Below are 13,971 nucleotides of genomic sequence, written 5' to 3'. Positions count from 1 at the left end.
CTCTTGTCACAATAGTCCTAGCAGTAACCCCCTTGATGAGCAAACCCCACTGTGGGTTTGGGCATTACAGGGATCTTTGGTTAGGTAAAAGAAGTGTTGCTGTAGAGCAAATGGGGGAGGTCAAGGAGAAGCAAGAGTAGGTGAGGTTCAGAGGGGAAGTATAGCAGCCAGCTTAACCATAAAAGTTATTTATTGCCAGGTATATGAACTTATGATGATACCAATATTAATAACCATACAAGAGAGAGACAAATAAACAGTTACAATATTACATAGTTTCAACTAGGTTTTTGGGGAAGTCTAGCTCAAGTTTGATTAGCAAAAGTCAGGTTTAGAAAGCTGTGCCTGGAGTAAGAAAAGAAAAGTCAGGTTCCTGGAGTCAAAGGGAGAGAGAGTTGGGATCTCACCACTCAGTAAAGCTTGAACCAGTTGAGGTTCCCAGGTGTTGCTGGAGCTGGCAGACAGGCAGAGCACTGAGCATGATTAATGGAGAGATTCCAGGCAGAAAAGGAGGGGAACTGGTGCAGCTTTTGGATTCAAGCACCAGGACAGAACTTGAGCTTGGGTAGGGGTTTTTCTAGGGAACTAACAATGGCTCAAGGGAGAACACTAGGCTTGTTTAGGGGTAAACAATGGTTCATATGCTGGATAATAGGAACTGATCGCTTCTGGCTGTGGGTTGCATTACTGAGGGAGCTCACAATACAAACAGGAAGATGCAGTGTTTTGGATACCAATAGAAGAGTCATTACTAGAATTGGTCTGATAAATGCTGAGCTGGGTGTGTGTAGATGTGAGATGATTAGCATCTGGAGCAAGGATTCCCCATCATGCAGTGCTTCCCTGCTTTTCTGATCTCAGAATTTAGTGCGGTCCTTGCCTTGAAATCTCTGTTCTCCATCCTGAATGCTAATGAAGGTGCACGCCTGTCCCATCTCCCATTTAAGTGACTTGTCATATGGTTCCATCTCGGATGCAAATGAGACAAGGGGAGTTGTTTCACTCTCATCACCCTTGTCTGGAGGGCCTTAGGTGTGTCTCCTACTGCATCTTTACTGTCTTTTGTAAGTCCTTCCTCTAATCAGTTCTTGTTCAGGCTGAGGTGAGGAGGGGGAGAGTTCTTAGGGAGTCAGACAGGCTGCGTACTGCCTGCCAGGGTTCCCCAAGAACACGGAGCTGAGAGGTAACAGTGATCTGCATGAGATGGCACATCAGAGTAATGATGAGCTACGGCAAAGTATTGGCAGGCAGGAACTGTTATGCTGCTGCTACTTTGCAATAGCTCATTGCTACTGCACAGTAGGGTCAGAAATGACCAGTGTGGCACTGGGACTGCACAATCATTTAATACTTGCCCAAGTAACAACTGCGCAGTCAGGTGCGCATGTAGACATGCCCATGAAGTTCTACATTTTGGCACATTTAAAACAGAAAAGATGAATTTATTCAAGCACTAAACTACAGCTCAGGAAGTCTGTGGTCATTGCACAGAACTCCTCTGAATCACTGGACAGGTCATTATATCTTTTTTGTTTCAAATCCCAGTCTGTTAAATGGGTATAAACGCATCTCTCTCTCATAGGAATGTTGTGAGGGTAAAGGCTAATGAGACTAACTATCCTCCCACCTGATGTGCTAAATTTGAAATACCACCTAGTTTCTTGGGTGGGGAGGGAGGACCCTACAGGAGTACAAACTAAAAATTAACTATGAAAGGCAGCTACCTGGATAACATTTACTCAGTGACATTTTCTCTTGCAGACTGGGTCTCAGTTTCAACAAAATCACTTCTGTTGACAACAGCACTTTAGCCAATGTACCTCATCTGAGAGAACTCCACTTGAATAACAACGAACTATCCAAAGTGCCCAGTGGGCTTGCTGAACACAAATATATTCAGGTAAGCTATATCCTATAAAGTCATAGAAAGTCTGAATAATATTTCCATTATTAAGAGTTTACTATATTACTGCTATTTTACTATTAGTAATGCCCATGTTTGAACCATAAATAGCAGTTTAAAAATAAACAAATAAATAAATAACAGTTACCATTTGGACCTTTTGTATTTGTGCGCACCTAAAAAACTTCATGTAATTGTCATATCTTCAGTTTGGCAGTATTTTGCTTCAATTGTTTGTGCTAACTTGAGAAATAAAGCATACCCTATAGGAAAACTGTCATTTTAATTCTGATTTTACAGAGGGTGCATTTACTCATATTGATGATAAATGTGATTGTTGTCACGTACCCTTAATGCTCTTTTCTAACTAATCCATCTTCCTAAGACCATGTCTTATAGAAAAGTAGGGCTGGAAAGGATCTCAGGATGTCATCTAGTTGAACCCTTTTCTCAAGGCAAGATCATCCCTATCTAAACCATCCTAGACAAGTGTTTGTCTAACCTATTCTTAAAATTGTATAAACAACCCTCTCACAAAACTGCCAGGTGCAAAGCGCTGAAACACAAAGAACACTTTAATTTACCAAAAGGTAAATCAGGGATACAAAAGCACTATCAGTGTCCTGCCACTGCTGTTTGCTAAAATACAGTGGAGAAATGCCAGAAAGAGGATGAAATTTTGCAGTGCAAAGACTGCTAGGATAAGAGTATTCACACAATACTAAGCATTAACAGTTTTACAATTTATATAGGAAAGAAATCTACATCATGGCAATACTAATGATAATTCTTATAATTCATCATGAGATTGAATAGAAAACAACCTAATTTTATTTAAAAATATATATGTATGCATAATAGAGAAATACAAAACTCTAAAACTCTTGGTTCAGAAGTGATACTTTTTATTAGACCAACTAAAAATAGCAACAAAAAGGTCTTTCTTTTCAAGCTTTTGGGTACACGTACCCATCTTCAGGCTGAGGAGAAATAAAGGATTGTAGAAGTCCTCTTAGGTAGAAAATAAACTTCATTCTGCACAAGGGAAGTTGAGGCTGGATGTGTATTCCTCTGGGTCTGAGAGTCACACTCTTGTCTGCAGCACCACATACTGCATACTGCAGTCAAGCGTTCTTCTCACTGCAAGGGTACACTACCCATGCATGTGCTGTTCCAGTTTTTTTTTCCCCATGGGTATTTTTTTACCCCTGGATAACTTGTCCCCAGGGAACCAAATGTCCATGTTCATCTGGACATGGTCTATCTGCCCATTTTTGTGTCAGAATCTTGGCCAAAGAAACTCTTACTTCATATGTTTTGAAAAACCATCAATAATTAATTTTGATTATTTCATAGTGCTCTGTTTTCCCCTTCGTGTTTTAATTGTAGGCACTGATTTGGCAAGCAACTTTATATACATGACTAAAGTGCTGAAGTATCTTTCTGAATAAAGGTCACTGAAATAGCATTTCTGGTTTACTGAATTTTTGTCCAATACAACATGATTAAAAATCACTGGATGCTATCATGACTTCCTTTTTCTGGGGGTCACATATTATTGGGTCTGCTTTTATAGTTCAAGTAAGCATAAATATCAAATGAGAATATATTTACAGTAGATAAGTTAGAATCCTGGGTTGTACTATACCAGGATTGTCCAACTGTTGACTCATGGACCACATACAGTCCCACAAGTAGTCAACATGTGGTCCACAGGCTTCAGCAGCTGCCTCTCCTACTGCCTCTAGCAGAGAAATCCCCCAGAGTCTGCATGCTGCATGTACAGAAGGGGTCTGTTTGCCACTGGTGGGAGGTGGGGGATGTTGGATGCCACTGGCCCAGTCTATGTGGCAGGGGGTGAGTGTATGCATGCTTCCAGTGGAAAGGAGGGGGCATCATGTGTGGGAGTCCAGGGGCCTGGGGAGGACAAGGCAGGTTCTGCAGTGGGTGGGTCTTGCTATTCCCCCCCATTCAGATTGAAGTTGGACAGTCCTCCACTATAAATTGATTGCAGAGTTTATAAATGTTCACGTTAGTGATAAACTTTATCTTCATTAAACTGATTTCTGTTTTATATGGTTGTGTATATTTCAGGTAGTCTACCTTCACAACAACAAAATCAGTTCTGTTGCTACAAATGACTTTTGCCCTCCTGGATACAACACCAAAAAGGCTTCCTATTCAGGCGTGAGTCTCTTTAGCAACCCTGTGCAATACTGGGAAATCCAGCCATCCACTTTCAGATGTGTCTATGAACGTTCTGCCATACAGATTGGAAATTACAAATAAATTTAACAGCCTCAATTGTATTTCAGGTAGAAATACCTGTTGTCATAAGCCTGTTTAAAAATCTTTACTTAAAATTAAAAGTCTCATACTGAAAACTTTACTGTAGATTTCATATCATCAATTTGTGTAAAAATAGATCAAGCATCATACATGGACAAGAACAAACATACCATCAAAAATTGCCAGCTGTATTTTATTTTGACTTACTTCAGCCTTCATTACCAGTATGCTTTCTGCAGTGTTTTCAATTAGTTGAATGCTACAGGTTTTCAGATTCCACTGTATAGGAAATTTGGGGTAAATATTTGTCAAAACTTTTGATATTGAAAACAAATTATAGCAACTGAGGGATATTTTTTTATAGCCATGAATAGGAATTGGTGGAATAAAAAGGAGATGAGACACTCAATATATATATTTTTTCTTGGGCAAAGTTAGCCCCTTTAAATTTTAAAATCAAGCCCTGGAGGTTTAAAAATATCCACTATAACATGTTTTAAGCCTGATTCTGAATGTATCTATTTAGCAAAGGCAATATAAATTTGTTGCTAATGTCATTATTTTGGTAAAAAAAAAACAAACTCATATTGTATACATAGCTCCTTTTTAAGTGTGTTTACAATCTTTCTGAGCAATTCTAGTCAAGATTAGCAAAAAAAAAAAAACAAAAACAAAAAAACAACTTACAGTACAAGACACTACTAGACTATGCTTACCATTAACTATTTCTGGACCATGACAATAAAACATTCTCTGGGAAATTTCTACTTACCCTAATTACTTCAGTGACTTCACTACTTGTAAGTGTAAGGTAATTTGGATTTAACTACCTATTTTAATCCATGTATATATCTAAAAACTAAAACAACATCAACATTACTCATTGGTTCTGTATTGTATATTGATCAGGATTCTGCTGTTTTCAGTTTTTACTCAATTAATAAAAAGTATCAAGTAGAAATATGCAAGCTATCTGTCTGAAAAAAGGAGGCATTCATATCACTTCAGAAAATGAAAATACACCACCATTGGGACAGACCTAGAAATCATTCTTGGAAGCATCTTCTTCTGAGAGGGATTTGAAGGCAATCCAGTAATTTGGAGTTCTCCAACTCATACCAAGTGGCTGCGCATTTCTGCAGTCCTTTTCCATAAAGTTAATTGTTCTTACACATACAGGAAGGCTGCATATTTCTACTGTCATCATCTACAAAGTTAATTGTTTATACATTTGAAAAGTCACATTTGCAGGCCACTTAATTCTCCAAAAGTCATCTTTTCAATTTGTAAACTTGTATGTCTTTTCTATTAAAAAATACCGTAATACAGGCAAACTCCAAATTTCTTGTCTTTATTATGTAGGCTATACCATCAGCATATAAAAATATTTAGAAAATGAATGCTGGTTGTATCCAGGAAAATAAATGCCTCTGAACAAAATGACACTTAAAATGAGCACATATTCTATGAAAGATTTCAGCCCCAAAAAGATAAGAAAAAACAACTCTTTCCTAATCAGCAGGATCTTTGAAATTTCTTTTCATAAAAAAGAAAATGTCCTTTTTATGGCTGTTCCTATATTACTAGTGAACAATTTTAGAAATCACAATGACTCATCAATTCCCCCTCCTCCCTCCCCTGTTCCACCTGGGTGGACCAGCATGTCTCCACTGGCTGCTCCAATGGCAGGGGCACTGCCAGCCCTGCCAGTAGCTCTGAGTGAACTGGCCAGGGATGGGTTTAATTCTCCACCTCCCAATCCCACCAGCAGCTACTTAGGATAGGGGCCACCAGGTGCTCCCCCCTTGCTGCTGCAGTGGTAGGGCCGGGATATGGCCAAACGCCAGCTGGCATGGCCCCCTGAGGCAGAGAGGGCAGGGAGGGAGGTTATTCCCTCTGCTACCCGAACTACCCCTGGGGAACCACAGCCAGGGTCTGACCTCCCCCATCACCACCACTGCCGCTCATTTCGTGCATAAGGCAAGCGGTGGGATAAGCCACCTCCTACACCCTCTATCAGATGCCAGAGGGAGGGGGAGCAACCCCTGTCCTGGCCCCCTTGTCTTAGGGGCCCTGCCAGCTGGTCTGTAGCCAGCCTCCCATCTAGCTGGCCCCCCAACCCTGCCATTGGAGCAGTGAGGGGGCAGGGCCCTGATGGGGTTGTAGCCCCTGTCCTGGTGTCTGGGCAGTGCAAGCCTCTTCCTGGGAGGGGGCCACGAGCAGGGCTAAGCACACAGACTGCACAGGGTGGGTGGTGGCACCAGGGGGACAGGAGGGGGCTTATCCAGCCACTTGCCTCATGCACAGAGTGAGCAGAGGTGGTGGCAGTCAGAGCAGGCAGACTTCTTTGATCCCCAAGGGGCAGTGGAGCTAGAGGGGGGAATAATCCCCTTTCATGTCCCCCCTGCCTCAGGGGCCATGCCAGCCAGCATTTTGCTGCACCCCCAGCCCTGCTGCTGTGGCAGTGAGGGTGGAGCACCAGGCAGACCCTGGCTTGGTCCATGTGGGTGGGAGAGGGAAGGAGAAATTAAACCCCTCCCTGTCCTGTTCACTTCGAGTTACTTCTGGGGCTGGCCATGCCCCCACAGCACAGCTCCCCTGCAGCCAAGGGCTTCTCTAGTGCCCCCCAGTTTCTGGCCTGAGTGACTGGAGGCATTTACCTGCATTTCTTCAGTCCAGACAGAACGTTTGTGCAGTAGCAAATTGTTTCAATCTAGGCAGGTTAGACTAACCTGCAAAGATTCAATCAATTCAGGCTCTGGCTTTTTTAATGTCTGTCCGTAGCCCCTATGTTTCATAGATACACTTCTGTCAGTGGAGAAAAGAAAGAAAATCAGCCACTCCTATATACTATTCTATGGGAGCTGTTGATATATACAATTGTTTGGATTAAAACGGGGCATAAGGCTACAAAATAGCATCTCATCAGCAGGTACAGACATGGGTAGGGCTTTGAAGACTCCACTCAGATAATATGCACATAGTTGAAATGTATGTCTGTAACGTTCTGTTATATATAACTAACAGGACTCACCTCAGAGGGTATCCATGGCCCATCCCTGCCAGCTGTAGTAATCTTGTACTAATCTGGTCTCTTTCTGGGCACTGTCCTCACCTGCCATGCTTTTGTTGTTATTGTGAATTCTGGGAGGCTGTCTCCAGAGAACCAGAACGTTGCTTGGGTGCCCCACTCAATCTGTTGGGTCCTTGTCCCTCTTACAGTTCACTGGGTCAAGTAAAAGAAGTTACACATAAACTGGGTAAAGTGATCAGAAACTGGTTTACACCTGTAACAGAACAGAAGCTCAGTGCACAAGGATCAGTTTCAAAATGGCTGAAACTGGTTTAAGATAAACCTAGTTGAATGTAGTATCAGACTTAATTGATTTGGGTCAAACCAGTTTATGAAACTTCTGTCCCTGACTTCTTCCTGGTTTAAGTTAAATCACAGACCCCCAGCATCCCAGCATGCTTTCCAGCCCTGGGCTGGGCTGTGCTGTCTGCTCCACCCACCCCCACCCCCTACCCTAGAGAAGGGGGCGGGGAAGGAAGCAGGAATGACCACCCTAGCATACCCCAACTGGGGCCTGGGAGGGGATTTAAACCCCATACACCCCAGTTAAATCCCTATTCCCCCAAGTACAGACCTGCCCTGCTAAACTTGCTGAAAGATACTGCTGGCTGTGACTGTGGACTACAAATCCCAGAGGCACCTGGAAGCAGGAAGTAGATGTGATGAGCAACCCCGCAGATTCCTCTTTCTGTGATTCTGGACGGCAAATCCCAGAGACCTCTGAGGCAGCATGAAGAGGAAGTGAACACACAGCCCATGCTGGCTATGTGCCAGAGAGCTGTGCTCTAGTGCCCCCCAGAATGTGGCCTGAGTGAATGCAGGCATGTGGCTGCATTTCCTGAATCAAGAGTGAATGTATGTCTAGTTCTTTCTCAGCTTAAGTTCTGCAGCTTATTTCACCTCAGGCTTTTTGATTGTCTGTACTTAGCCTAGGTTTCTAGCAGCCCATTCTCAAAAGTCCTGGGCCTCTGGGCTCTGTCACTCCATCACTCTGTTCAGTGGGGTGCACTTCTCCCTTAAGCAAAGTCTCAGCAGACTCCTTCCCAGGGCACTCTTTGTGGACTCCAACCTCCTTTATAGCCATGCCCATGCCTTGTGGGTAAAACAGCAATATAACCAACATGAAACATATTCACTTAGCTTCACTCTGAGCTCTTCTCCCTGCAGATTGTCTTTTTAGCCAAAGCCTACAGTGTTCCTTCTGCCAGCCCTGCAAGGGCCACTATGAAGCTCCATCCTAGTCACCTGACCTGGAATCCTCTCATCAGGCTACAAGAGTTTTCCACTGGCTGCCTCTGCTGGTCTTTATTTCACTATCTAGTTATGTAATTAGCTGCCAGCTCTTTACCCCTGGGACCTTTGCAGTTTCATCTCTGCTGCCCAGCCCTACTCTCAATAACATGGCCAACTCTCAGTTGGGTCCTGTTACAATTATGTGCACTTCTTCTTCAATTTGTAACTAAAATATTGTATTTCTTTCCACCTGGCAGAAGAATCTTTCCAGTTCAGTCTCCTCCTTTCACACTATGAACAGAAGAGATACTCAGCCAAGTGATACTTGTCTCCTGTACTGGTGAGATTCAGCCCAGATGGGAATGTCCCAGCTTGACCCCTCCCCGTACTAGGTTCATTATTCAGTGTTAAGTACATCTTGATTCCCAGAAAATACAGCCCTTCCACCATCCACCACCTGTTTTAATGTTTTCTCACCAGCTCCCAGCATTGTGTTCTGGGTTGAAATAAACCAATGCCATTATCATAGTCCATCTCCCAAATTGAATTTTTAGGAAAGCTAGACACTACTTGAACTGGATTGTCATAAAAATTGCATTCTTTTTTATTGGCTCTCAGCCCAGCTGAACTTAGCAGAAACTGAAAATGACTGCTGAAATAGTGCCCTTGCCGGTCAGTAATGAAGAAAATCTCTCTCTTGACCAAAAACTGATGAGAAGACAAGCACTATTAAAGCCCTGCCTTTTCAAAAAAATGAAAAACAGATTGTACTGTCATTTCATCAAACAGAAAGAGGGAAAGAAAAACCCCAAACAAATAAATAACTCAGTCAGAAAGGAGTAAAGCAAACAGCAAAGAATGAAATCTTCCTAGCCAGTCATGGCAATGTCTCACCACCATGACTGAGAAGGTACCCAAAGATAACACTAGTGGCCAGTGGTAATCTTTTGAATAAGGGAAGACATTCCTCACATCCATGGTATCCTTACTTGTCTTTGCTTTACAAATTCTCTCTTATAAAGAGAAACGACTAGATAAATTAAAAGAACTCTGTGGTCTTAATTTTTTTTAAAGTATAATATAATAGATTAGGAATAGCAAAGTCCTTTTGCATCATCTGAATCTAACAATGTAGCAAATCACTTAGACATGTGTCTAAGTACATGCTAAAGTCTCATTGACACATGTGTGGGACATATATATTTAACCATTATGCAGAATTGGGGCCAATGTCCCTGTAAACATGATACCAGAATATGTGTTTCCCTCAATCCATACATTTCTGTATAATGGTAAATAAATAGTCTACATAAATGGCTATTAAGAAAGGGAAATCTTTTCCTTTCACTGTCTTACTGAATCATCAGTGGCAAGGTGGGAAAAATATTTGCAATTTAAGGAGAGTTTATTCAATAAAGTCTAAATTTGCTTGATTACTCTCCAGTGCTTTTGTAACTTTCCCCTATCTATGTTAGGTAGGGGAAAACATAAACCTCTTTAAACCTACATTATAGAAGTAAAGCAATAAATATCTTAGAAAATACATGTAATTTCTTTGTTAGGAAAAATAAATACCACTAAAGGACGCTGACATTCAACCATGAAAACTAAAAGTAAAAATAACCAGTCACATTTACATAGCCATAGATTTTTTATGGCCAAAAAGAACCATTATGATCAGTTACAAAGTTAGCTTTTTTCTTTTAAAGTGCAACAGATCATTTGCAGGTCCCATAAACTCCCTGGCTGATATATAAGCAATATCAACAGTTTAGCCTCAGAGTCTCAGGAAAGGATCAACTCTTAATTCCCTAAAGTCAAATCAAGATACTACACAGACTACATTGTTCCAATTTCCAGTTTAAAAGTTTCCTTAAATCCCTGTTGCTTCTTTGTCTGTGTCCAGAATCTTCCTATCTGGCAATTGCTCCTAGTCCCAAAACCTAGCTAGTCTGACCTATTGGTGAACCCCTCTCTGTCATAACCTCTTTCTCCATTTATGCTCTGTTTCTTTACACAGATAATATTGTTTAGTTCCATTATGTTTTATATATACAAATTAATAGAGATCTAGGGTAGCAATAACTTTATACAACTATTATATCACAAATAAATAACTATGAAAGATTACAAAAGGATTCACAATCCAACTACTACTCTGAAGTGCCATCTAGTGTCGTTTACTGCTGTACAGTAACTTTGTTACTGTTCTTTGCCAAATGTTAAACCAGACATAGTAAAAGAAAAAGAATTAAGAAAACAAAAAAAAGCAGCAGCTGCATGGATTAATATACTTATTCTACTCACTGTGTTTGGATATTTTAATCAGAAAGCACAGATGGAATAAAAACAAAGTCTTTGAACATATATGGAAAATATTCAAGATGTGACTATCTGTATGTGGACGTCTTTGGGCCCCCAAGATTTTGCTCATCTGAAATAAGTGATTTGCACAAAGTTTCTTTTCAATCTATGGTTTTAGAAAGTAGAGATAAATTAGGCCCACTGACATTTCACTAAAAATACAGCTGCGATACTTTCACAGCCATCAAGAAGAAATTATTTAAGTCCTTTCTTCTCACTGTAAAATGGAAGGACAAGTTCATTAATAGGCTCTAATTTGCTTATCCATAGTTATCCACTAATTAGCAAAGAAAATATAAAGTTGCAATGTCCTCCAAAAGCTTGTACAATATTTTATAGCAGTGGTTCTCAATCTATTTGCCACAGTGGGCCACCTTTGCAGCTCTCAATGTGTTGTGGGCCACACCCACACAATTTACTCCCTGTGTATCCATTTAAACAATGTTTTGTATCTGTTATCTGACAGTAATGTAGGATGTCACATGGACTGCCATCCACAGTCCATGGGTTGAATACCACTGCTTTATAAGATAAAGCCTGACACTGGGGAGATGAGTGAGCGTTAAGTCTTTATGAATCAACAGTAGCTGTGTCTACACGTTCATTAATGCACTGCAGTTATGGTGCATTAAGTTTAATACTTGGATAACCAAGAACTAAATCAATCTATAGTAATTCACACTACTGCACAGTAGCACCAGTGCACGGGTTTTTTTGGAAGCTAACTGCACTGTAGCTTAATACTACTGCACAGTAGCATATTAGCAAGGGCTTTGCCCAGCACATTACTGCACAGTGTGATTAGGCTACTGCATGGATAGCATCTCATGTAGACACACCCACTTTCATACAAATGGGGAAGTTTAACTATTTGACAAATATAAGCCATAAAAACCCTAGACTACATGCTAGACATATCTACCCTTTGACAGGGTTAAATAACAGAATAAGGCAGCTATTGGCTTCTACACTTCCTCTGAAAATGCCAACAGAAGTTTTTGTTTCTGAATTAAAAAGTAACATAAGTAGTAGGTCCATCAATTTGCAAATTAAAAAGACAGAGCAGTGATTATGTCTCACCCCATTCCTGGCACTCTGTTTATGTACCACAAGAGTCTGGAGGAACAATCAACATAAAGACAGGGTCTCACTCTTCTCTTTTTCAGGGAAAGAAAGGAACTGGGGACTTTTATATGAGGTTTTTCAAAACTTCCTTGTCAGCCAATGATTGTATTTAGCACATATATGATGCCAGTAGGAAGTTTATGAAGTGATACCATATGTGATGCTACTGATATTCAGATGCCACTCAGTTTTACGTCTCACAATTCAGTAGACCCAGATGGTTCAATGCCAATATTTTCTCAACGCCTAGCTTTGACTGTGACTTGGATGAGTCTTAGCTGATGGAAATTAATTAAAGAGAATATAAAGTGGCTGTGATAATATAGCAAAGGTGATCCCTGCTCATTTTAATTGAAAAGTAGCTTCACTGTTTCAAAAGGATAATTATGGGCATGCATATAATACAAATAGAGATTCTACAATATTAGCATATTAAAATACTGTCTTGAAAAGAAGAAATCAAGAGATAGATAGATAGATAGACAGATAGATAGATAGATAGATAGATAGATATAGATGGACAGACCAAATACTTTCTGAATGAAATCTACATTTAAGATTGTTCAAAGAGTAGCAAAGCATTGCAAGACAGCAGTTCAAGCATTTTTAACAAAATTAAAAAATATCCAACTTAGGCTTCAAATCTGCAAATGCACATGTGAAGACTGCTAATTATTTCAGTCAAACTACAAGGTGCCTAAGGTTAGAGAAGTGTGATCACATTTGTCAGGACAAACCCACCCATTTTTCCTTTATCAACCACTTTTAATCCTCAGTAGGGTCTGCTCACTGACTTCACTGCTTTTGGATGAGGCTGTGGCCAAGGAAAGTAGAGAGGATAGCATAGACTAGGTTATTTTTCATCATAAAATATGTGAAGTGCTGTTTAAACTCACACTTTTTCTACTAGAAGTTGTTTTCCATAGAACAACTCAAATGGAATACTAATACTTTTGTACATTTTTTTCTGCATTATTGATTATCCATGAGGAAGTGTGCTGCCTACACTTATATATCATATTCACTCCCCATTTTAATCAACTAAATTAATTTATCTTTGAATTTAAGGAAAAAGGATTGTGCTACTATCCAGACAAGTTAGCTTATTGCATCCAGATGAAAACTTTGAATGAAACCACTTAGACTACTGCCTCTTTACATTCCTTTAGAAAAGGTTCAAATTCCAGCCAATCCTCATATGCACTTAAAATAGGGATCATATGTGTCTGCTACCAAATGCTAGCATCTTAGGAAGACACTTTAAAGAGGAAAACACTCAGAACAACTAATTAAACTAATCATACAGCATTTTATTGATGGCTTCTTTTACCTGTAAGTGTAAAGCATTCTTTAAAGGAATCAAAAGATTATCCCAGATAAGCATAATTCCAGGGTAGAGATGGGGTTTAAAAATCCATGAAATATGGGCATGTAGGAACATGAATCTGAAAGTCATGCTTGAATATGCACTCCTAAAATAACCATTCACACTTTGTTAGTGCAAGTCTCTCTAACATGCATGGAAGAAATCAATACATTGCAATAAAATCTCAAAAACAAGCTGTATCTTCTAAATTTCTACTAATACAAAGAGTTCCAGAAATGTTAAATGTCAGGAGCTTTAATAACACATTATAGTGTCACCAGTATAAACAATTAACAATAAACAAGAATCTTACAGTGCATGAATCCAGGAGACAATGATTAAAGGAAAACACATCAGGCCTAAAGAAGAATGCACTACATTCAAAAGCTTATGTAAATCTATCCCTTCTATCTCTATACATCACTTCCTCTATGCATCCTTCCCTCCTAGGACCATGGCCTGTGCTCCAAGTTGCAGGCCATGATTCTAGGAGGGAAGGATGCATCAAGGAAATGAACTGACGACCCTTAAGTTGGTGCCACTGAGCGGGCTTCAGCTTCCTTGCCCACAGCATGCAATTCAGGGAGAGAGGACTCCTGGGAAGGGGCAGCATCCACC

General features: G+C 40.3%; 1 protein-coding gene and 1 long non-coding RNA gene across 2 annotated transcripts in view; both read left to right on the top strand.

Annotated features, from left to right (window-relative positions):
• The window catches only part of LOC109295791, a 7,149-nt gene extending 6,674 nt beyond the window's left edge, over window positions 1-475 (top strand). The window contains exon 4 of the long non-coding RNA XR_002096834.1: window positions 466-475. This is a non-coding gene — a long non-coding RNA (uncharacterized LOC109295791). The remainder of the gene's footprint in view (window positions 1-465) is intronic.
• Window positions 1-5,526, top strand: part of DCN (decorin) — a 52,750-nt gene extending 47,224 nt beyond the window's left edge. The window contains exons 7-8 of the mRNA XM_019514856.1: window positions 1,762-1,900; window positions 3,998-5,526. Of these exons, the coding sequence (XP_019370401.1) occupies window positions 1,762-1,900; window positions 3,998-4,192 (334 nt within the window). The 3' untranslated portion in view covers window positions 4,193-5,526. The remainder of the gene's footprint in view (window positions 1-1,761; window positions 1,901-3,997) is intronic.
• Window positions 5,527-13,971: the final 8,445 nt, after the last annotated feature.

Source organism: Gavialis gangeticus, unplaced genomic scaffold, assembly GCF_001723915.1.
Source record: "Gavialis gangeticus isolate Ggan-Ray unplaced genomic scaffold, GavGan_comp1, whole genome shotgun sequence".
NCBI lineage: Eukaryota > Metazoa > Chordata > Crocodylia > Gavialidae > Gavialis > Gavialis gangeticus.
The sequence above is the reverse complement of the archived record's forward strand: the minus strand, read 5'-3'. Positions and strand labels throughout refer to the sequence as shown.